At 41.9% G+C, this 23,519-nt stretch overlaps 2 protein-coding genes across 2 annotated transcripts in view; both read right to left on the bottom strand.

Annotated features, from left to right (window-relative positions):
* The window catches only part of hip1r (huntingtin interacting protein 1 related), a 21,394-nt gene extending 8,874 nt beyond the window's left edge, over window positions 1-12,520 (bottom strand). The window contains exons 1-20 of the mRNA XM_075456692.1: window positions 11,738-12,520; window positions 11,169-11,232; window positions 10,283-10,425; window positions 10,131-10,187; window positions 9,880-9,960; window positions 7,325-7,401; window positions 7,150-7,211; window positions 6,448-6,588; window positions 6,311-6,368; window positions 6,102-6,177; window positions 5,878-6,015; window positions 5,668-5,790; window positions 5,136-5,319; window positions 4,948-5,036; window positions 4,746-4,862; window positions 4,537-4,638; window positions 3,408-3,602; window positions 1,577-1,687; window positions 1,282-1,476; window positions 1,064-1,211 (exon numbers count right to left, since the gene is read on the bottom strand). Of these exons, the coding sequence (XP_075312807.1) occupies window positions 1,064-1,211; window positions 1,282-1,476; window positions 1,577-1,687; window positions 3,408-3,602; window positions 4,537-4,638; window positions 4,746-4,862; window positions 4,948-5,036; window positions 5,136-5,319; window positions 5,668-5,790; window positions 5,878-6,015; window positions 6,102-6,177; window positions 6,311-6,368; window positions 6,448-6,588; window positions 7,150-7,211; window positions 7,325-7,401; window positions 9,880-9,960; window positions 10,131-10,187; window positions 10,283-10,425; window positions 11,169-11,232; window positions 11,738-11,818 (2,242 nt within the window). The 5' untranslated portion in view covers window positions 11,819-12,520. The remainder of the gene's footprint in view (window positions 1-1,063; window positions 1,212-1,281; window positions 1,477-1,576; window positions 1,688-3,407; window positions 3,603-4,536; window positions 4,639-4,745; window positions 4,863-4,947; window positions 5,037-5,135; window positions 5,320-5,667; window positions 5,791-5,877; window positions 6,016-6,101; window positions 6,178-6,310; window positions 6,369-6,447; window positions 6,589-7,149; window positions 7,212-7,324; window positions 7,402-9,879; window positions 9,961-10,130; window positions 10,188-10,282; window positions 10,426-11,168; window positions 11,233-11,737) is intronic.
* ccdc62 (coiled-coil domain containing 62) lies at window positions 12,060-23,519 on the bottom strand. Its single transcript, XM_075456693.1, has 13 exons — window positions 23,139-23,519; window positions 22,988-23,028; window positions 22,728-22,862; window positions 21,586-21,778; window positions 20,830-20,996; window positions 20,127-20,228; window positions 19,858-20,029; window positions 18,483-18,584; window positions 18,065-18,153; window positions 17,165-17,265; window positions 15,963-16,110; window positions 12,773-12,982; window positions 12,060-12,635 (listed from the first exon to the last, which is right to left on the bottom strand). The coding sequence occupies exons 1-13, from the start codon at window positions 23,221-23,223 to the stop codon at window positions 12,558-12,560; spliced, it is 1,623 nt and encodes a 540-aa protein (XP_075312808.1). The 5' UTR covers window positions 23,224-23,519; the 3' UTR covers window positions 12,060-12,557.

Raw genomic sequence — 23,519 nt, 5'->3', positions numbered from 1 at the left:
ATTGATTTGCCTCATTTTTCAAAATATTAATTTATAGAATAAAGGATTTCAAAAACAGCATTCATCCTGTCCCTTTATCTTCATTTTATTGCCCTGCTCTCTTTCCACTGTCAATTTCTGACAAATAAACATCTAATAATGAATCTAAAGGCAAAACTACAGAAAAAAAAACATTTTGTTTTTTGGTGAAAACTACTTTGTTACAGCTTTAAGTGTTTTCTGAACTGCGACAATTAAAACATTTTCTTCTGTCAAAATAACTTTTTTTTACCTGAGATCTTTTTCATGATAATGTTTTGTTCCTTTTTGCAGGACATCCAACTGTCAAACTAATTCATCTGGATCTCTTCTTTTTCTGATTGCTTAATTATGCCGTCTTGATGTAATTCTGAGATTTTTTCTGATCATTTTAACAGATTTTTTTGGGGGGGTGGAAAGGGAGGGGAACTTGGAAGAAGCAGAACCAAACAATAGATAGGATGCAAGTGTGGCTCTGACTATTTCCCCCCCAGCCCTTTTTACTGCGCAGGCTTTCACAAAAACAGTGTTTTACTCTAAGCTTCATATAGTAAAGAAAAAAATTGAAAAACTATTAAAATATTCTCTTTTTCTCAGAAAAGAAACTATAGCAGGCACCACCAAAGAGCAGGGAGCTCTCTGGGCCCCACAGTATGAACCAAAACGAGCTGATGTTTGACAGGAAGCTCGTTAACTGTAAGCCAATCAGAGACCAGAGCGGCTCTTAGTGTCTCCAATTAAGCCAATCAAAGTCAAATTCTCCCTCATCCTTTGCGGGAAACTTTACAAATTTGTCCTCAATGTAAATGGCTCTAACGTAGGATCTGAACTGCAGAAGACTACTCAAGAACTAAAGGAAAAACCCCACCAATAACAATGGTGGAACCCTCTTGGTGACCATCCATTAAATTATATGTAATATGTTTTATAGACACTAAATCATTACAAAAACGTGTAAATGTTTGTTAAGCTTGCAGTATTCATGGAGTAAATGACATTACAGTGTGTTGTTCTTTTTGGGGAAGGAATATTAAGGTGTTTTTACCAGGAGAGCTGATGCAGCGGACGTGTATGGGGTCATCCAGTTTGGCCACGGCGTCGAGTATGATGCCCTCTGCCTCCACCACGGCACACTGCAGCAGGCAGAACTGCTCCTCCTGCAGCTTCTGAGCCAGCTCACCTTCCCGCAAGGCCTGATTTGACAAACATTAGTAACTCACAAACTGAAAGCTTTACCGTGCGGTCAGAAACGCAGCTAAGCACCTGCTGTTGCAGCTGGGCGTGTAAGCTTCCCAGCTCCATGCTGCTCCTCTGCCTCTCCTGCTCCAGGGAGCTCTGCTGCAGCTGAGCTTGCTGTCGGAGGGAGGCCAGCTCAGCCTCCTGCTGCCGAACCGTCCGATGCAACGTCTCCTTCTCCCCCTGCATCCCTGCCAGCGCGTTGTTCAGCTGGGTGCCACTCTGAAGCAGAAAAACGCATGCGAGTGAATTACGGTCAATGCTTCATCTCGAGGTGGACACGAGCAGGGTGGCGGGAAAGTTTCCAGAAAATCTTTCCCACCATTTCTTTGCTTTGCAGCAGGCCGTTCGCTCGCGCCAGCTCGGCTCGTGTCGAGTCCAGCTCTCGTCTCAGCCTGTCGATCTCCAGCTTCTGCTCTGCATTGATGGCAAGCTGTGGAGAGGTAAAAAAAAAACATACAAGAAAAAAACAAGTTAGAAGGAGACAATTACACAGTAAGTCATTAATGATGTAAAAGAACAGGAGACATAGGAGACACTTCTACCCAAAGCAACCTATGAGTGAGGGGCAACATTTAAGGGTCAGAGCAGGAAGAAACCCTGGTTCAAATTATTTAAAGAGAACAAGAGGAGCGCAAAGTAAGCGCAGGTTAGACGTAGGAGATTAGTCCTTGAAGGATTTTTGATGGTAAAGAGGAACACATCTGAGAGCAGCCTGGACTGAACGAGTATCATCAGGTGGTTTTGAGTGTCATCAGACTCCCTCTGGCACGAGTGAGCTCAGTAAGCAATCTAATCTTTTAATTTCACGAAGGGATGTTATTATTGGATTGGAGGGGCCACTCCTCTTTAATGTTCGGATTTGTTTGGGTGTTTCTGTCATGATTCATGCTCTTTGTTTTTTGATGTTCCTATCTGTTGGGTTTCTAGTCTCTTCTTTGGTTTAATTAGTTCTTAGTTCTGTGATTTACTCTCTGTTTTGTGTTCGCAGTTGGTATTTTGTTTGAACTTTAGCTCTTCATTTGGCCTTCAGTGTCTTCCACACTTACTGTTGCTGCACTCATCTGTCTCATCAGTCCTCTTTGAATTTAAGCTCCTTGGTTTTTCTAACTCCTCATCAGATCCTCGCCGTGCTTTCATCAATGATAATCTTATTTGGTCTTTTATGTTCCGGGTTCGGTTCACGTTTTTTTCCGGCTCTGCCACTCTTGTTTTTTCTTGAATAAAGACTTTATTTCTCCCATCTGTTTGCCTCCGATCCTCTGAAGCCATTCACCGCTGACACCTTGACAGTTTCAGTGTGGCCCCATATGTTTTTAAGAGGCGCTTGATTTACTCATCTTCCGTATGTCAGTGTAACAGGTGACGTAGTACAGAGTGAATGTTGGTGTCTGTGTATTGTTTTAAATTGTGAAAATGAAAGTTGCCAACTTCCTGATTTGACCCCAGGAGATGATAAAGAAATGTTTAGTTGTTCATTTTGTGCTATCGTTTGTTTTGGGTTCATTTTGCATCGCCTTGAATGGCCCGTGGAAGAAAACACGAGAGAATGAGTCTTGTGAGGGTGGACTAACTTAAATGTTGGGCCACTCCTTTTTCTGACCACCGTGGCAGTTTATAGGCTGAATTATCAGTAGTACTGACATCTGATCTGTTGGTTGGTTTGTAGCAACACTATTTTTGCTGAGATTTGCCACTTCCGGTTGATTTTTGGGTTCTCAGGTCACACCTGCGGTATCGGATCATCTGATCAGTATTTGATGAGCCTGGTTTGGAATGAATAAGACCTAAACTGTATTAATGGGTGCCAAGAAACTTTTGCTATTTATAACATAGGGATGACAGTACAAGACATTGTTCTTGAGAGGAATGATTCTTTATAGGAGTACAGGAGAGTCCTTTTTGGTTGATAAACCCCCAGACCAGCTGTTTGGTCCCCATGGTTAAGAGCTGAGCTGCACCTTGAGCATTAAGGCAGTTAATCAAAGTGTTACGACACAGAAATATAAAAATGTTAAGAATTTTCTGTGCTATATAATTATATTAGGTAACTTCTCTGATCCTTCCCACCAAAGCATCACTACACTGTATCTTGGACTCACGGGGACTGGCAGATGCTTTTAAAGCTCGCCGAGCGCGTCATCGGTTCATACCTGCTGCTGTAGCTGAGCTCTCAGTGCCTCCAGTTCTTGGTTGGTTCTGCCTCTCTCCAGGTCCAAAGAGCTCTGCTGCTGCTGTGCCTGTTGTCTCAGAGAAGACAGCTCTGCTTCTTTTTCTCTGGCAGAGCGGAGCAGAGCATCTCGTTCTGCCTGCAGAGCCGCCAGACTGCTGCTCGCATGAGACCCCTCCTAGAGAAAGATTAAAAAGAAATGTCCAATAATGAGGCATCGTGTGATTTGCATGTATTAACCTCTTCTACCCTGAAGGCCCCCCATACTGGGTCCACCTATATTTTTTCAATATAAAAGATTTCCAAGCTTGGTACTTTAACTGAAGGGGCAGGCTCGTACTACCATGACTAATTTGACCCGTTATGAACCTGTTGTTTTCTTTTAAGTCACACTTTTCATTAGGGGGACCAAAAAAAGGACTCATTTTACAGCATTTTAACAAATAACTTTCCAAGTTGCCTTTGTGGATGTTGCCATTTTGACCAACCACTGAATAGATCAGCAATAGATCTTTTAGGTCCTGAGGTGGGGTCTTCTGTCTCTCTGTGGCGTTTGGACGCTGGGTGAACACATCGGAATTTTTGTTGATTTCTTACGCAGTGTTTGTAACGCCCACTGCTGAGGCTGCTACTGTAGAGGAGTGTCGTTGAATGTGTGATTGGTTTCATTTCATCTCCTTTTCCAGACGTCTGGTGTATTCAAATTGCCATTAAAAAGCCCCCAAGCGTCTCTTTAGTCCATGAAATGTTCTGGCTGATCTGTGTTTTCTTATTTATCTCCCCAAGTTAATTTATTTCCGTGTCTCTTTCATGCATCCTGATGCATTTCTGCTTTAACATGCAAACGAGGGGGTTGTCCTTCCTTAATCAACATCACAGTGCAGAAACTGACAATAATCACTTTGATACTTGTTTATTTCTCATTCATATGCTGGCCGATTGAGTCATTTATTGAGACGTATAGATATTTCTATATTAATGTTTTTTCTTAGGCAGCTTCAGCCGTTTATTCTGACCATATCTGCTCATCGTCCATTTAAGAGAAAGTTAGTTCAAATTTGGTCTCACAGTCAACAGATGAACTTTTGTGGGTATTTTAGATTCAGTTTTACCTTCTCTTTATTGTCCAGAGCGCTGCGAAGCAGAGCCAGCTCTGCTCTGTGCTCCAGAAGTTCTTTATTCAGGCGGTCGGCCTCGTAATGCTGAAGATTCATCTGATTGGAATAGGAGCGGCATCGTACATAAGCACAACAGAAAAGGATCAAATCAGGAAGTCGTTTTAGCTGCAGTGAACATGGGCTCTAATATCTAAAGGTCTCACTGAGTTCCTCTGCTCCTGTCGTAGATTTTCCAGCTCATGTTGAAGCTGCTGCCTGGCTCTCAGCAAATCGTCTTGTTCTTGTTTTGTGCCCGACAAAATCTTCATCGTTTCTGCATTCTGCCCGAGGAACACAAATGGCCACAGATGACAAGCTTTTACGGTGACGAGGGTTTAGGTGACAAACTAACAAGCTCTAATTTACCTTCTTCATTAGATTGGCATGACTGGTCACCAGCTCTGCGTGTCTGTCTTTAAGTTGAGTAAAACGAAGCTCTGCGGCCTGAGCTCGAGCTGCGCAGAGACAACAGCAAAAAGGTGGAAAAACACTTTGAGTGATGATTGGCGACATTTGTGTGGCTATTTCTTCTCTACACAAAACCAAACACTCACTGTCCGCCTCCTTAAATCCGATCTGAGCCCCGACACTGGCGACGTTAGCGTTGCGTAAAGCCTCCACCTCCATCCGCAGGTGTTCGTTTTCAACAAGTGCCACCTGCTTGTGGGTCCGCTGATCGTCGACCTCAGCTTCCAGACGGTTCACTTGAGCCTTTAACTCGGTTACACACCTCTGAGCCTGAGGAAGAGGATGAAACTCCTGAATGAACACTGTAAGCTACATGCATTTACAATCTTGGCATGGATCTTTGGACAACATGTTTTTAATATCGAACAAATTTGACAGAATGGAGTCGGATCGATGGGTAGGGATGCACGGGAACTTTTCCTGATGTTTCCAGATACCAATTCTACCAACATACCAAAACTGAGAGGCAATTTGGAAGCACGAGCTCTGACTGCCTACAAGAACTGTGTTGGGTTTGCTTTTTGGACAACAAAGCGGGAGATTTAGGTCAGATTATATCAGAGAACTTCTCTCTTTTTGCACAGCAGACAAGAAAAACCCCAAATTTCCCCGACTTACCTCACTCTTGATGAGCTGTAGTTCCGGTTTTAGCGCCTGGAGCTCCCTCTTCAAACTCATGTTCTCAGTTTCTCTCTGGTCCAGAGGAGCTTCAGGTACTCCCATTTGGTTGAGCAAATAGTACTGCCATGATAAAAAATTTAAAAAAAAGCTAGAGTAAGCACCAATGAGCCCGCACAAAGGTTACTTTTTGTTTCATTTTAAGTGTACCTGTGGAAGCTGAGGTGCTTCTCTAAACTCCGGCTGCGGCTCCACTTCCTCCTCCTCCCGATGATCCTCGTTGGGCATCACCACCACTGGCTTTTTGTACTCGGCCAAGGCAGCAGCTCGGAGGAAGTTTGGAGGCTCCTGTGGAGTTGGGAGAAACAAAACCACATGTAACAAACGTACACAGCGGTGGGAGGAAATACAGAAAGACCAGTGCAGTCATTTACATCTGGGAGGTCTGGGATCTGGATGATGCTTTTAAAGAACTCCATCTCTCTGGCTCTGTTGAAGAACATTGTGAGGCTGCAAAAAGAAAGCGCAGCTGTTGACAAAAAACATATCCGCAACAATAAATACATTCCGCGTTGCCTCTATTAATACGCAACGAGGAAAGAGTTAAAAGTGTGAGTGTTGAGTAATAATGCTGATAACCTACCTCACGAAGAGGTCGCGGAATCTCTCTCGATGTCCGAGAAGAACATCCGGAGCGATGCCTGCAAAGCAGAGTTTACGGTGCGTTCAGAGCTCGATCGGCACAGTTTGTCTGAATAAGAATGCGTGTTTGTCACTCACGGCTGTGAAGTTTGAACATCAGTCGGACTGAGAAATGGTAAAGGAAGCTGCTGTCCAGCAGGAGCGGAATGAGAGGCGTCAGTCTGCACTGTCCCGCTGGGGTTGTAGATTTGGCCCCGTTGGCGTCCAGCTGACGCAGAACTTTAAACAAGCAAAGCAAAAGAAAAAAGACTGTAAAATTTGCATACGTTAAAGCAAACATTTTGTGGTGTATTTCTTGTCGAAAAGCTATTAAAAACCCATTCATGAGCCCCATGGTTGCGCAGGGCGATTATTATTCACTCATTATGCTTCTGACAAACCTAAAACTGCTATTTTTCCTGTTTGTTTTTTTCTTTTTTTTCTTCTCATTTCTATTCATTTTTTGACCTAAATTTATGACTATAAGAATTTTGAGCTGCACTGTTGCATGAGACATCGTACAGATATTAATTACTAGTCCTTATAAACTCACTGTTTCCTATAAAAGCTCAGTGTGGATTGAGGTAAGCAGCTCACGTAGGGAACTTTTATCTTTTAATAAAACAATAAAGCTTATTTGTTGACTTGTTCCCACTTCAAATGTGAGAGTTGAATTGAGAGTTTCTTCAGTGGTAAAGCATACGTTAAAGCATATAATCCTGCATTAAATGACACTCCAAGAGTTGCGTTTAATGTATTCACTAATTTTGGTATAAAACGGATATAAGATGATGAGCTTACCCGTCTCGGCCATCTTCAGTCCAGCATCCAAGTAATCCAAAAGCTCCTGTGTCATATCTAACCTATAATACATTCAAAATGACTATGAAACATGTTCAGTGGGTAAGACTGCATTCAAATACCAGAGGCTACACAACTTGATCACATAACTGTGGTTAGAGAGAAAGAAAGTTACACTTTGGTCATGTCAGTTCCTGCTTCCCTCTCCAAAGTATCGTCGCTGGCCTCCAGGTTCCCTGGGATCACCCTGTGCTGCAGAAAAGAAGGAAGCATTTTAACGGTGTATGCCCATCACACGGCATACTTCTTATTCTAGCATTGTGACACGATCCCGGAGTGCATTTCTCACATTTATACCCGAATAAATACCCTATGTGTTGGTTTGTATGATGCGAATTGCTGCTAAAATATTGTAAGTTCCCCTTTGGGGAAGAAAAAGGTGGAACTAATACATAAAGAAAATCATTTTTCAACTGAAAAATGAATGTTTCACTAAAGGAGTTACCCTGAGATCTGTTATAGTTATATGAAATGGCAGAGAGAGTAAAAAGGTAATCTTTTTTCTTCTATAAATAAGGTAAAAATAAGACTTCTAAGCATTATTATATGTTAGTTATTTTTTTTATTTAACTGCATTTTGACAGCTGGAACCTTTTCCAGAACCCAGGGTCACATTTTCACTACAGGAACCAGGAGATCATCAAAGATATATTTATATCTATTTTACCCCCCAAAATGATCATGACAGAGGGAGCTGTGCTTCTACTATTGCACAAAAACTTCAGGGTGGGGCTTTTAGCTCTGAACAACTCTGTTTGGTTTTATTTAGGCCTTTCTGTCTGACCTTTTACCTCCAAAAGAAATCCATAATTTTACTGTTATGTTACTGTTTGGAAGCGGAGGATTCAAACTCAGGCATTCACGCCCGCCACAATGAGCTGGCGATACAAAGCGCACATCAGCAACTGATGAAAGGGAGTGATAGTCACAACAGGAAAGCAGAAAATCTAAGCATTAAAGCATGAACATGTGTACTAGGATGCCACCGCACTAGTTTTTGTCTTTTGTTACATCTTCTTGAGATTTCCAACTGAGGTTTTAACCTGCTGGAGCAGCTAACTGAGCCTTCAAAAGCCTAAGTAATGACTGGAATAACACTCCAAATCAATGAGAGTTGAAGAGGAGACGGCAAGGCTGCAGAGTAGGAACAAATGGAGAGAAAGGAGGAGGAAGTTTAAATCATGTCTCCCCTTGATCCAAATGAGAAATGTGAACTTGCGAATAAAATGGACGAGCGTGAACGCTGACAAGGACACAGGAGGAGTATCTGAGTAAGGCAGTATTATTTTTCAACCAAGAGATAACAGCAGGAATTACTGTTAACATCTCTCTGCTCAGCTTTAAGACTATACGGGCAGACAGAGAGGTAACGGTGAAGGAGGAGGATTATAGATGGTCTAATCCTGGACATGTCCCTTTGAAGGAGCGTCTCTGCACCCTAGATGTTAAACTGTTGGCTGTGGGTTTCTGTCCATGTTGTCCACAGAGTTCACCTGTGTTACCTGCCAATGCTTCATGTGACATCAACACTTGTTGTTATTGCCAAGCTACAAAAACAACACCCCAATCATTTCATGGCAGTCTGAAGATTTACCACTACCTCTGTCCACACCTTCCTCACTGCTACACTTTAAAGGGGAACTGCGGTATTTTCAACATTAAGCCTCTTTTCTGAGTCGTCTGCAATGTTTTAGAACCCCCCTCACCGCTTTTTTGATGTTTACTGCTGTCTCCGGTATTTGCCTAATTTTGATTCTTCTCAACCTGCTTCAGAATGGCAAGTCATGCGCATGTCCAAAAAGGTCCGTAAAAGCACCATAAACGTCCGTTTTCAAAATAATCAACTCACCGGAGTGGTTACTGGTGTGCACTGGTAATCCATATCAAATTTCGTTGCGAAAAGTTGCTTCCGTCGTGTTTTATTTGGCAGCTCGTTCATGCTCGCACTATTTTCTTAGTGGTGGCGGAGTAATATCAACGAACATCCAGTACAAAATGTCAAATAAAACACGACAGAAGCAACTTTTCGCAACGAAATTTGATATGGATTACCAGTCCACACCAGTAACCACTCCGGTGAGTTGATGATTTTGAAAACAGACGTTTATTGTGCTTTTACGGACCTTTTTGGACATGCGCATGACTTGCTATTCTGAAGCAGGTTGAGAAGAATCAAAATTAGGCAAATACCGGAGACAGCAGTAAACATCAAAAAAGCGGTGAGGGGGGTTCTAAAACATTGCAGACGACTCAGAAAAGAGGCTTAATGTTGAAAGTACCGCAGTTCCCCTTTAATGAAGTATTATTGAACTGAATTGCATTAATATCCGATTGTTTCATAACGGTTGCAATCTAGAGGAGATGAGATGCTGGTTTAACTGTCTCTGTAGGCTGCTATAAGCAACAGAGCATTTATTTGTATAAATATGAAATTAATGAAAATTAAACAAAATGGAAAAGGAAATTGTAAATAATATAATGCCCCTTTGAGATAAAGAAAGTATTTTGTTATAAATGTACAGACATGATGAACACGATGAACTTTTTTTGTCCATTTTTTTTCTTTAAATTTCACAAACAGGAAAACAGTGAAACACTAATTGTAAAATATACAAATAAACAAAAAGAAATGGAACTATTGAAACTATGAAACAAAAAGAAATGCATTACCTTTGCGTGAAACTCCATTTTAAGGTGGAGGAATTTGGCATACAAGGCCACAATGTGACCATACCGATCATGCAGGCTTCCCTGAGGGAGAAAAAGAAGAAGTTCCCTTCGAATCTGACGATTTTACTCTTACTCTTACACAGATTCAGATGAAGATACAGTCTCTACACACATCATCGTATATTTTACAAAAGCAACCATTATAACATCCTTCAAACCAAAGTACGGGTTTTAGATCTGCATCTACTCACCCACAGGACGCCCATGTCTCTCACGGCACGGCTGTGTCTGTGAGAATCCACAACAGCCTGTGGATCAGATGGAGAAGACAGAGGTTACACAGCACCATCACAAGAAGAAAGTGCGGTGGAGAAAATAGAGGAAGTTTATAAATGTCACATACATTTCTGTGTCCGCCCCTGAGAATTTTGTGCAGCAGATAGCAAAACTTCCAGCTGACCATGGAGTTGCTGGACAGAGGCAAATTCTGGCCATAGGACCAGAAGGTGGAGGCTCCACCATCTTTGTAAGATCCTATGATGACATCTTCACAGCCGTTAAGGGGACTTCAAAAAAATCTGATAGAAACAGTCCATACTGCTTCCTTTGACAGTTACTGGAGACGTCACATTCAATATTTCTAATTTTAAGAAATACACAAATACTTATTTGAGAGGTTGGCACCATTTTTTGCATCTTCACGTTTTCCTTTTGAGGAATTGCTTTCTTCTAAGTTTCTTCAGAAGATTACAAGAAAGTTTGGCAGCTTGGAAGAAAAATATAAAGAAATGAGGGCTGTTGTCAGTGGCACATGAAGAGGAACATCCTAAAATCTTTAGGGATTCCCTGATTGTTCATGTGGTGGTGCCCACAACATGTACATGAAATCAACAAAGGATTTATGAACAGCTTCTGAATGAACCATTATGACATTTTCCACAGGTTAAATAGTTTTCTAAGTGCAGTCTACTGAACATTTATACCGTTTTTCTTCAGAGGGATTTGTTTTGTTTTTTTGTTATTAGTTTATATCACCTTGACTTTCTAAAATTTGTCAAAAAGATGAAGCCTTATACAATCAACAGTGCTTTTTCTCCCCATTTCTTTACAAATATTAGCATGCTAACAACAATTGTTAGCATTACAGTTAGCATTAAACGTCACAAAGCTTCACACCTCTAGAGTATTTTACTCTTTCTCAATGTAGTTCGTGAGTGTAATATTTGTCTTTATCAGTAGTTTGAGTCAACATATACAAAACGAGCAGATGTTAAATGTTGAAAGGATACTGCGCACATATTTTTCTTTAGGCGGCGCTTCAGCAGGATTGGTAATTTTACTGATGCAGTGTAGCTGAAAGAAAATAGACAACAACAAAAAAAAAAATGTTTCAACCGCCTACAAGTCTATATAACATTACAATTTTGCCTCAGTGACATGTAAAACAATTAATTCTTCCTTGTTGAAGGTGTTATTTAAGTTACTAGATTTAGCTTCAGAATATACATTGGTACAGCAACTTATAACTGAAATAAGGTAAACCTGTGAACATGAGGTCCATACAAGCCATCCTTATAATCAGGTTCATCAAAAAAATTGTGATCCAATCTTACTTCCACCCATTGGCTCTATCACTATTTTGTCCATTGTAGCAGGTTGGGTAGGTGCCACCTTTTTGGGGGGGAAATTAAGGTGTTCTGGTCTTTTAGCCACCCAAAGCTCTGGTTGAAGGGCTAGATTGCCACTGATCCTTGATCACCCAAAGAAGAAAGCCACCATACCTCTGTTAACTGGACTGGTAGGACCAAGGGTGGATATTGGACCAAAAAGTCAAGCTTCAAAAATATAATGGACTTACCTGCTGTTTACCAAACTGTTCTTTCTCAGCAGCCAAAGCCTTTTCCGTCTTATTTTCACTTTTATTCTTCGTTTTGCTCATGTTGTCACCTTAAAGTCAGATGTACAAATCCAAAATGATCCTGCTCCTCACCTGAGCTCTCCTTCCTCTTAAAAAAAGACAGCTCAAGGTGCGTCAGGTGTGGAGCTCACTGTCCCCAAAAACCTTTTGAAATAAAGCCGAGAAAACAAAGCTGTTTCTTCCTCGTGTAAAAGCTTAACAACTAAAGACAGATTCATTTAAAGTGCCTCTTGCTGGAAATAAAATCCCACCGACATGTAGCTTACATAAAAAAACATTTTTATCAAAAAGCAGTGAGAGGACATCCAAGTTACAAGATGTGAAAGCTACTGAAGACTACAGATACTTCTTCTGCGTCACCGGGCACATTTGGAGGCAGCGAAACTGGAAAGACAACCCAAGGACGCACAACTCATCAGCCCTGTAGGACTGGTTTCACATCTCACCCACTCCACACAATGCAGCCTTTAAAAACATTATGATTTAAAAGATACAGTGTGAATACGTCAGCTTTACATAAGAGTATACAAATGTAGATTATATTTCCGAAAAAAACATACATTGAAGGTATAAAAACACTGCGCAGTCCTCATTTTTAAAACTTCATCTTTCCACCTGAGAGGAAGCAGAGTCCCACATTTGGTGTGAGCACGTATTTTTATGTAGTAACTCCCCTTTTTTACAATGAATTTACTCTCATTTCGGTGCTTCGGGGGTTCAGCTAATACTGAGATTTTCACAGAGAGACTCGATTCTTCATTTACATCAAGCCGTCCACATGACCGGCAGGCTGGCTGGCACCGTGACGGGGGCAGGCTTTGGGTGGAGTTTCACTCTTCTGTTGGGGACAAAAAAAAAAGAAACTCTAAGTCTAACACACCCAAACTAAAAGTAGGAACGTTTTACACCCTTCGTGCCACACCCCAAGACAAATGGAGACACATTAAGAGGCCAAAGATGATGAAACTTCTCTACCTTGGGTAGCGAGGTATTTGGGTAGTGCTGGTGGGGTGTCTGGCACTCATGCAGGTGGAGTTGTTCAGTGGTCCCACATCTCACAGTGGGGCTAATGTGCTGGAAAGAGCTGTGGTGTCTGGGGCTGGTGCTCTCTGCTGCAGCCATGAGCAGCCTGGAGTCATCTAATAGCCGCAGTAGAGAAAACCTGGACAGATGTTCTTCATCACCCTGATGGGACACAGTCATTAGAGGTACATGTGTAAGCAGACAGCTCTTTTGCACCTGAAGGGCACAAACTGAAAATGGAAGTGTGTCAAACAACCAGCCATGAAGCCATTGCCTCTGGCTGTGAAATTATTCAGCACCATTACAGAATTTGAAAGGTGCTGGGAGGCTTATTTAGTTATCTGTGATCAGAGCTGGAGTATCTACTGTCCCCTGTTCCAAGTCTTTATGCTAAGCACAGCTCGAGTTTGTTCATTAGCACAACAGCGACGAACCGACAGTAACTATACACAGTGCTATAAGCATATGACACCCACGGCCACCTTCTTAGGTACACCTTGCTAGTAAAAGGTCGGACCCCTTTTTGCCTTCAGAACTGCCTTAGTTCTTCGTGGCATACTTTCAACAAGGTGTTGGAAACATTCCTCAGAGATTTTGGTCCATATTGACGTGATAGCATCACACATTTGCTGCACATTCGTCGGCTGCACATCTATGATGCCAATCTCCCGTTCCACCACATCCCAAAGGGGCTCTGTTGTATTGAGATCTGGTGACTGTGGAGGCCACTGGAGTACAGTGAATTTATTGTCATGTTCAAGAAACCAGTTTGAGATGATATGAGCTTTGTGACATGGTGCATTATCCTGCTGGATGTAGCCACCAGAAGATGGGTACACTGTGGTCATAAAGGGATGTGTATATGTGTATGTGTGTGTGTGTGTGTGTGTGTGTGTATATATAAATAAATAAAAGGGCTGGGCGAGTTAACTCGATATTTATTTAACGCCGATAAATATTTTATGGCACATTAACGCAGGTTTTACTATTTATTTTATTATCCTAAAAGTCTGTTGCTGTCTCCTGCGAGACTGGAAAAGAAAGTAATTGGTGGATCCACCAAACATGGAGAAGGGTACGGAACTTTTACTCGGCCATTTTCATTTTAAAGTTCTTCCAGACGGCGGAGTCGACAGAACCAAAGTCATCTGTAAACACTGCCAAGTTGAATTGTCTTACAACTGTAGTAGTTCCAGTCTAAAATATCACTTAAAGGCAAAACACACAATTGATAGCAGCAAGTCATTCAACGAAACAGACAGTGGAGCGAGGCTTCTACATAAAAACTACATAAAGATGCTGATGTTAAAAGTGTGTTTGCACAGCAAATGTCATGGCACTTTCATTCATATGGCAGTACATTTCAAATCAAACTTAATGCTAAAAGCTATACACTACTTTTGAATTAATTTTTAGATTAAAAATTTTAATCGTTGCCCAGCCCTAAATATATATATCTATATATAGATATATACATACATAGCTCCTGCTGTAGCTCATCTTCTTCAAGGTTCAACGTGTTGTGCGTTCAGAGATGGTATTCTGCATTCCTTGGTTGTAACAAGTGCTTATTTGAGTTACTGTCTGGCACCAACAACCATGCCACGTTCAAAGTCACTTTAATCATGTGCAAACCTAAATATAAATACCATATATAAAGGCAAAAAACAGAGTTTGTACAATTCTAACAAGCTCTAAAGTCAATATTTGGTCTGAGCAGCTTTATTCTCCAACACAGCCTGAACCCTCTTAGGCAAGCTTGCTGTCCTTTCTTTAAATAGTCTTCAGGAATAGTTCTCCAGGCTTCTTGAAGGACATCCCAAAGCTCTTCTTTGGATGTCGGCTGCCTTTTGTTCCGTTCTCTGTCAGGATGATCCCACACTGCTTCAATAATGTTGAGGTCCGGCCTCTGGGGAGGATTCATCCCTCCATAAGACCTGCTGCCACTGATTTTCAGTCCACTTCTTGAGTCATTTGGCACAGCTCAGCCTTTTCTCCCTGTGACCCTTCCTTAAGAACGGCTTCTTGACAGCCACCCTTCCATGGAGACCATTTCTGATGAGGCTTGGGCCAACAGCAGATGGATCAGCTGAAGGTCCAGATGCATCTCTCAGGTCCTGTGTCGGGTCTTTGCTGGATTTTAGGGACACCACTTTCAGATACTGTTCATCTGCTATAAATAGTTTCTTTATGCCTGACACTTCTTCTTTTGGCCTCCACTTGTCCAGTTTCCTCAAATGTTTTAAGGACACACTGCACACCATGCTGAGATATGCCAAGTTTTCAGCTAATAGCTCTTTGGGAATCAGCTTGTTGGAGCAAAAATCCTATTTTCTGTCTGTCGAGCTGTGTTATCTTTGGTGTTTTTCATAGATGAAACTAAAGAAATGGGAACAAATTATGTGTCTTAATGATGTGTCTCGTCTTTGATTGCTTTTAATGTTTATTCTATTTTTTTTTTCTCTTTAAATTGCTTGTTTTTATGCTTCTCTTTTAAATGCCTTGTTGTCTTTATGTAAAGCACATTGAGTTGCCTGTGGTATGAAATGCGCTATATAAATAAAGATGCCTTGCCTTGCCTTGCCTTGCCTTTGTGACAGGCTGCTGGTAACAAAGTGTCTAAAGATACAATTTAAAATGCGTTCTGTGCTAAGTTGTCTGTTATGTGTCGACACAACACCGGTTCATCCCTTGAGTTCGAAGCCTGTTTTATGCTTGAATAATTCATAGGTCAGAGTTAAGTGGCTTAACAAAGAAAACAAACACATTCCTCAGAAAATGGTAGCAGCAAATGTCCAAAGACAAACTTTGAAAGACCTTCAGAAAGTGGAGAACACTTTAAAAGATTACAAGAAGGTTTGGCTGCTTGGAAGAAAGAAATGAGGGCTGGATCAGGACTTTTTCACACTTCTATAAATAAAACAAATACGATTTGTAAATACACAAGAAAACAAAGTTTCACATTTAGAAATAACAAAAAGACTCCGAGCTGTAGCTCCATATACAGCTAAATGAGTGGCCTCAATATTCTCATCAAAATCTCTGTGAGATCCTCTCTCAAGGAGCCAAATTATTAATATATTATTCTGGCTTGTATGTAAAAGCTTGCCTGTCTGTTATTTATTAATCAGACTCATCTTACATCAGTCAAGTGTGCCGATATGACTCCCAGTTCGCTGCTGGCTGAGTCTCGCAGATCAGCTGCTGGCACAGCATCACGAACCGGTTTCTTCCCTCTGAGTGATGACGGCGACCGATGGTCCTCACAGTTACACTCCGACTCATACTGGCTGGGACACGTAAAACAGACATTGTTTTTGTTGTTAAATGTGCGACAGGATTCAAAATATCCTTCCACTTTTCATTTATGGATCCAAAACAGAACAACAACTCCAGATTTGTCCCGAGACGAACTCCTAACCGTCTCTGACAGAAACAGCTCTATTTTTGTAGTTTTTGTATGTTAAATTTCGACTTATGTACTCAAGAGATCATTTTTCCCACAACAACTTTAATCGCATCCTTCTGATTGAGCTTATTACTCTTTAACTGACCCAGCTTCTTTTTAATCCAATTTTCACCAGAAACAGAGTTTGTTATAGCAAGTCACGACACTGTCAGAGGAGGCCTGGTTCTATGTGTAACCTAAATGTGACTACATTTCCACTTTAATCGCTGTTTATCCGTATGTTTTGTATTTTAACATGTTCATTGGAAAATTAGTCAGTTAGCCGGTCACATCACTGTGGATGAGGTTGACCTGGAGGGGAAGTACATCAACAAGGCTGTCGAGGACCAATCGCTGGGCAGCTGGCAGCTGAAGAGACAAGTTGGAAACAGCACTCTCATCGTCTTTCCCCAACAAGTTTACGCGGAAGGGTTCACTTTGATTTCAAAGACTTTGATGACTTTCACATTAATATCGGGACAGTTAAGAGCCATTTGTGCGATATAAACAGCAGGCTAGGAGCGAATATAATTACTAATACGCACGATTAACACTTTCCTACCTGCGATTGGTGCATTCTGTGCAGAAAAAGCACCACATGGCGCATTAAATGTCTCCTTTCAATGTTAACATGAACAGAAGCTGAAGAGGAATTCCTGGTTAACGAGGAAAGAAGAGATTAACTGTCTCACTGTCCGTTATCTTTTCGGTTTAGTCCAACCAGCTAACACAGAGAAAGTCTGACTGTGGCCAATCTGGGCTTTGAGTTTGATTAAGAGTCTGAAATCTGCTCCTGATCTTGGCAGCGTGGAAGCTGCTCTTCACCACATACACGAAATAAATAAACTCATGTGTTTACTTTCTTACTGATGTTACTATGATTCAGCAACACTCACCTGCTAAATAACCCCCGACTGGTTTTCTCCCTCAGAGCTTCTCGTGTGCTTTCCTGGTTGAGCCGCAGCAGCTGCAGGTCGTTCCTCTGACTCTCGCACACCTGAGGACACACGATCAGCATTATTTGTGTTGATTTAACCCACGTTTCAGATCACAGGATGAAAAGTATCCAAAGTACATCACCAAGAATTTGCTCGCTGAATAGCGAGACAGAAAAAAGCAAATTTACACTTGAAAAACCCGCAGCTTTTGGAAGATACCGTCTGGACTTGTCAAATATTAACCATGAAATTGACGTCTTCTTTCACCCTTTAACTTCCACACTGAGGAAAAAACAAACATCTGTATTTCCCTGGAGCAATAATCATAAAAAATCTTTGTTTTTTTCTTTCTTTTACAAATGGTTGGGGTGACACTTTATGGTAAACGTTATCATTTTGAAAAAGTAGTGTCGTAACACATACTTTTTTTCCAGCTTTTCACTTCCACTGATTTCTGATAATGTTAAAAGGCTCTTAGATCTAAAATGAGGACAAAACAACCACAGCAGCAGATTTCAGTTCGGGTGTCTCGCTCTCAGATTTGTTTAAGGCTTCACCGTCTTTATTTCATGTGACTCTTTACACCCTTTTACAGAGTTTTGTCCATGACGGTGACCCGCCGCCGCACAGCTGTGGTGAGGAAACGGCAGGAATAAACTCAGCTATGTGGGCAAACCAGAAAGTCACCTCTAACGCCAACAACAGGGCAAGCGGGAGGAATGAGGAAATACGCGTTTCTTCCTGAATTTCTGTCTTGTTTTGTGGATTAAAAAACTGCTGTCTGTTCCTCATCGTGCTGTCATTATTTATATTTTATTTTTTTTACATCAGCGTTGTATTACAAATTAGATTCCCAACCTGCTGCAAGCAGCGGAGCTCAGACATGATGCGTTCCTGTTTGGAGCGAGACAGCTCCAGCAGCTCATCCTTCCAGTCGTCGCCCTCCCCTGGTGAAAAAGGTCAAATGCGGTGTTCATTCATCTCTCTTTTGCATAATTTTCCTCATTCATCTGTGTACTGCCATCTGTATGAACAAAAATGTAATCTTTTCAGATAGTTTTCTACCCTTTAACAGAGTTGAACCCATTAGAATAACATCGTTTCATTGTGTCGCTGTCCCAAAAATGTCATTTTCAGTCGTGTTTCTGTGCTTATTGCTAATAAATGGGTTTCACTCCTCGTAAAGGTGTATATGTAGTAGGAAAAATGTCACGAAAAAGCATCGGGGGTTGGTCAATGCACACATGACATTAAAGCATAGACACATGTGACATACCAGTGAGGGCCAGGTGTGTGCGAAGCAGCTGGAGCTCCTGTTTCAGACGGATGATCTCCTCTCTCTGGGTGCTGCTCTGCGTCACCTGCTGCTGCAGCTCCTCTGCAAACAGGAGAGATGAAACGACTCATCGATTTACCAAGAAACACCAAGAAACACCATTTCCACGACAGCGTCTGTCATTTTTCCCCTCAACAAGGTCAAACAATTTGAGAAGTTTGGCCTCTAAAATGTGAAGATATGCAGAGGACAGCAGCTAGAGGGACTTTGTGTGGTTTTTGGAGTGTAAAATCTAAATAATCTGACAGGAATTAGACTCAGAAGTATATTAACGGCTCACAGCATATTTTCAATTTGTCTGAACTTTCTGTCCGACTATCTTAAGCCTGGGGAACTCCCTCCCCTTGCATCTTGATCTGTCCATTTCAGCATCTCGGGGCAAGACCTGTAGCAGATCGGGGTGGTGGTTCCCATTTTTAATAAAACGGGACCGGGAGGCTCCCAAATCCAAGGTCATGGTTCTCAACCGGAAAAAGGTGGGGTGCTCTCTCCAGGTCAGGGATGAGTCTCCGACAGAGGAGTTTAAGTATCTCAGGATCTTTTCCATGAGTGATGGTGAGTTGGAGTTAGAGATGGACAGATGGAGTGGGGCTTCGTCAGTAGTAATGAGGGCGCTGATCTGGTCCGTTGTGGTGAAGAGAGAGCTGAGCCCAAAGAAGCAGCTTTCAGTTTACTGGTCCACCTTTGTTCCAACCCTCACATATGGTCACAGATCTGGGTAGTGACCCAAAGAATGAGGTCGCAGACACAAGAAGCTGAAATGGGTTTCCTATAGAGTCTTAGAGATAGGAGGAGTCGCTCCTCCTCCACATCGAAAGGAGTCAGCTGAGGTTGTTCAGGTATCTGGTTAGGATGCCTCCTGGTCACCTAACTTGCCTCCTCCGATGTCTCTTGGTCACCTAACTTTGGAGGATTATATATCCCTCCTGGCCTGGGAACACCTCGGGATCCCCCAGGAGGAGCTAGAGCGTCGCTGAGGACTCTCTGGGTTTCTCTCCTGAACCTGTTGCCTCTGTGACCCGACCTCTGATAAGCGGAAGATAATGGATGGTCATATGGTCACGGATGATTAGTCATACCCACTTTTTGATTCATAGCGGTGACAATTTGTATTGTTATAGTATTCCTGACAGAGTGTCTCGCCTTCCTGTCTTAACAATGATGATGAACACACTGGGGTCAGAGTTTCTAAGCATATGTGAGAGATCATTTTAATCCATGTGGATAATAAGGGACGCTACATCCTCACAGTGACTGTAATCTGAAGGCTTTTTAGGTCGTCTTGTGCCCATTCAATGAAATTTTACTTGATTACCTTTGAGCTGTGTGGTTTCATGTTTGGCTTCCCTGTATTGGCGTTTATTTTCCTCCACATCTCTCAGCTGCTTGCTTTCCTTTGAGCGACTCTCTTTCAGCACCGTCTCCAGGTCTTGAAGCAGCCCTGTGAGATCCAGTATATGAGCAGAAGCTTCTGTCAAGTCTTTGTCCTGATAGGGGTTGAAAGACACGCACGTTAGATGTACAGATAGAACAGAAAGCTAGTCCAATAAGCAGGTAGATAAGAAGACACAACAGCAGGTGTACCTTTAGTTTGAGCATTGACCTCAGCTCTTCCTCCCTGACCTGCAGAGAGCCAACCTGAGTGGACAGAGCCATGACTGTGGAGCTGAGACTCTGGTTCTTCTCCTAAAACAAATCACAGACACATATACAGTATGTTTATTCAAACTGCAGGTTCAGGAAGTTAGCTATCCAATGACTACATTCTTATAACAAGTCTGAGCATCTTTTTCCTCATCTTAACAGGCAAAGTATGAATAAGAAAGTATTGAAAAATGGAATTTAGGGCTGGAGCACGGACCTGGTTAAGCAGCGGAAAAGGGATGAACTCATGTGGACGTGTCACCAACAGATTTACGTTATGCTCCTATTTGTGTAAGACCTACAGTGACTGAAAAGGCTGAACCTTTTTGGACTAAACCACAAACCTGTGCGATGCCTTTGGATATTTATGTTTTTAGTAAGAAAACGTGTGTGCTTTGGGACGAGATCCAAAAAAACAGCTCAGGATGAGTTCAAAGGCTCAAAAGCAACACTTTCTTATTGATTTTAGTTTTTCACAGTGTCCCAAAGAAAGAGAAAAACTTTTAAATATAAAAATCTGTTTTATTTAAGGATAATTAAACAATAAACAACCTTATTTAATCTGATACAGGTGAATGTGGTCGGTTGCCAGGGTGTCAGGAAGGCAAAAGAGATGTACAGTATATCCATGTTGCAACGGTACCTCGTAGTCTTGACATTTTTCGCTGACGTGTTTTTGTTTCTTTTCGAGCTCGCTGAGTTTCTGTTTGGCTTCACTGTGCTCCTTCTGCACCTCCTTCTCTCTGGTTTCCACAACCCACACTCGTTTAGTCAGGACTCCGATCACATCGTTTCGTTTCTGCAACTCCTCTGTGCACAGCAGTTAAAAGAAAAACCATTAGCATCAGGCTTTGTGATGAGAAGGAATGTTTGAATCAACTCCGAGATGACGTGCGGACGGCAGCGACGCTTCAGATGACCGACGGGAAACGATTATTCGCAGGTCCCAGCTTTCATCCAAAGATGAGAATTTGCCAGGAATGTTTATGTTCTTTCTATCACAGCGCAGTTATAGGTTGAATGTTTTTTTGGTTTTGGACTGATGGCTGGACAGAGGCGATGGATATCAGGAAGAATCAGTGCAAAATTACCATTTTAACTAGAAACAAGTCAAAGGATTAATCGATACTTAAAATAACTGTTCAAAACAAATAAAATAAAGCATAATTTGCTGTTTTGATGTTTTTGTCCTGGGCTTTTGTCCGTTTCCTTTCTGGGTCTCCGTGGTGGACAGGAGGTTTTACAGTGTTATGTCAAGCTTTTACAGCACAGATGAAGAAATCTACGCCAAGATAAAGCCCCAGAAACTAACTCATGATTTATAATATTGAGTAACTTTGGTAGAAAGGAGAGCTTTGCTCTGTGTTAAATCAGTTCACATGAACCGGTGTGTTCTCACCATCCAAACGAGCGCACATCTGCTCCAGCGTCAGAACTCTCTGGCGGTCTTGCTCCCAGGCCTGATGCTGCTTATGATGAGAGGCCGCCATGGCGTTCAGCTCCCCCTCTCTGTCCTTCAGCTCGGTCACCAGCAGCTGGAGCTCCCTCCTCTGCCTCTGGATGGTGGAGGCACTCAGGTCTTTTACAGGAGACTTTTGCAAAGCAGACAAAAAGACACAAGAAGCTCAGACCACCACAACAGCATATTATGAATTTGCTGGTTTATTTTTGCACCATGGCAGTTAACTCAGTGATTCTGGGATTCTAACTGTTACAGTCATCACAAATGACGACGTGAGAGAATGAATACACAAAGCTAAAGTGTGTGGGAGGTGAATTTTTGCTCGACCTCTCCAACAACAGCTCTCTGTGAGTCAACAGTCAGTCCACTCATTCTTATCAGAATCTCACTAATCTCCAACATGTGTCAAACTCCTTCCTCTGTTATTTTTTTTTGGCTCAGGTGACCCTGAAACATCCCATAGTTATGCTGCTATAGGCCTAGACTGCTGGGGGACCTCCCATGATGCACCTCTCCTCACTCTCCATGTACACATGACATTATTGTTGTCATTAACTTGTGTTTCTCTTTCTCAGCAGGTATCCCTGGTCTGGTGTTATGGGGCTTGTTGCCCCTCTTTCCTGACCTCTAAGCCCCCAGCCGGTCGAGGCAGATGGCCACCCTTCGTGGTTCTGATTCTGATGGAGGTTTCTTCCTATTAAAAAGGAGTTTTTTTTCTTTCCATCCTCGCCTTGCTCAGGACGGGAAAGGGGATCGAATAGAAGTTTCAATGATCTCTTGGTTTCATTAGCCAGGCTACTTCTTTTTTAAAAACCCTTGTTTTGGATTATTTCTGGCTTGAATTGGACAGTATCTTTGAGATGTTATTTGTAGTGATTTGGCGCCATCATATAAATTAAACTAAATGGAATCTTATTTAAAAACATGTTTGGGAAAGAGGGACAATTTGTTAAGAGTTTAAACCGCATTGACAAATGCTGACAAATACTGTCTGATGAAATCTTTAGGTCCTTGAAAAAAAGTCCCCTGGGACTAAAATAATCAAATAATTTTGGTCAGTAATCCAGTCTGGATCTCACCTCAGTTTCCTGCACAGTGGGAGGACAGCAGGAGTCTCCTGGGATGATAGCAGTGCCTCTGCCCCATAGTTTCGTTGGGGTGTCCATCTCAAAGCTGGTTATGCCAGATGCTTGGTGAAAATGACCACCATCTTTCTGAAAAAGGGATATTATACACATTCAGTTACCATTTCATTACCTGCACTTTACAGCTTCAGGACTTTTGTAATAGCTGCTTCAAAACATCACACAAAGCTCTATTTATTTCAACAGTGATTCACCTTTTTAACTGGAGTACTGTGCCGCAGCTCAGCTGAGGCATCTGAAACAAAGTCAAACTTGATATCAATGTCTGAATCCTCTCCTTGTGTATCTTAAAGCAGATATTGTTACTGATGCTGACAGATATGGGTTTCACCATCAGCTTTTTACCTTGGTACCAGTAGGAACAGGCTGCATTTCCAAACGCTTTTCCATTTGAGAGTCTCCTCCATTCGTCCATCGGTTCATTTTTCATTCTCCAACAACCTCCTTCATTATAGTTTGGAGTTCGTTGAGGGCGACTTTGGAAGACGAACCTGCTGCTGTCTTTATGGGCTAACTAACGTCAAGTTATCATAGCAACTAGCAGCATAATGTCAAGTTAAGTTAACGGACAGTAATAAACTTCAGTGCGGGTGATATTTTGTGATGCGCTGTAAATTTAAATCTCACAAACCAAACTTTTAAAATGTTTTCAGGAAAACTTTACTGTTTTGCTAGCTTTAGCTTCGCGGACAGTTCAACCAACTTTTAAAAACAGTGACGTAAAAC

This window comes from Odontesthes bonariensis, chromosome 22 (assembly GCF_027942865.1).
Source record: "Odontesthes bonariensis isolate fOdoBon6 chromosome 22, fOdoBon6.hap1, whole genome shotgun sequence".
In the NCBI taxonomy this organism is placed as follows: domain Eukaryota; kingdom Metazoa; phylum Chordata; class Actinopteri; order Atheriniformes; family Atherinopsidae; genus Odontesthes; species Odontesthes bonariensis.
This window is presented reverse-complemented; position numbering and strand designations above follow the sequence as displayed.

Excerpts from the sequence above, each read along its gene's own strand:
- ccdc62 (XM_075456693.1), bottom strand. The coding sequence starts at position 23,223 with ATGAAAAATGAACCGATGGACGAATGGAGGAGACTCTCAAATGGAAAA. Across the intron at positions 22,863-22,987 it reads ACAGTACTCCAGTTAAAAAG|AAAGATGGTGGTCATTTTCA; the intron begins GTGAATCACTGT and ends TCCCTTTTTCAG. Across the intron at positions 16,111-17,164 it reads AGTCGGGGGTTATTTAGCAG|CCAGTATGAGTCGGAGTGTA; the intron begins GTGAGTGTTGCT and ends TACGTGTCCCAG.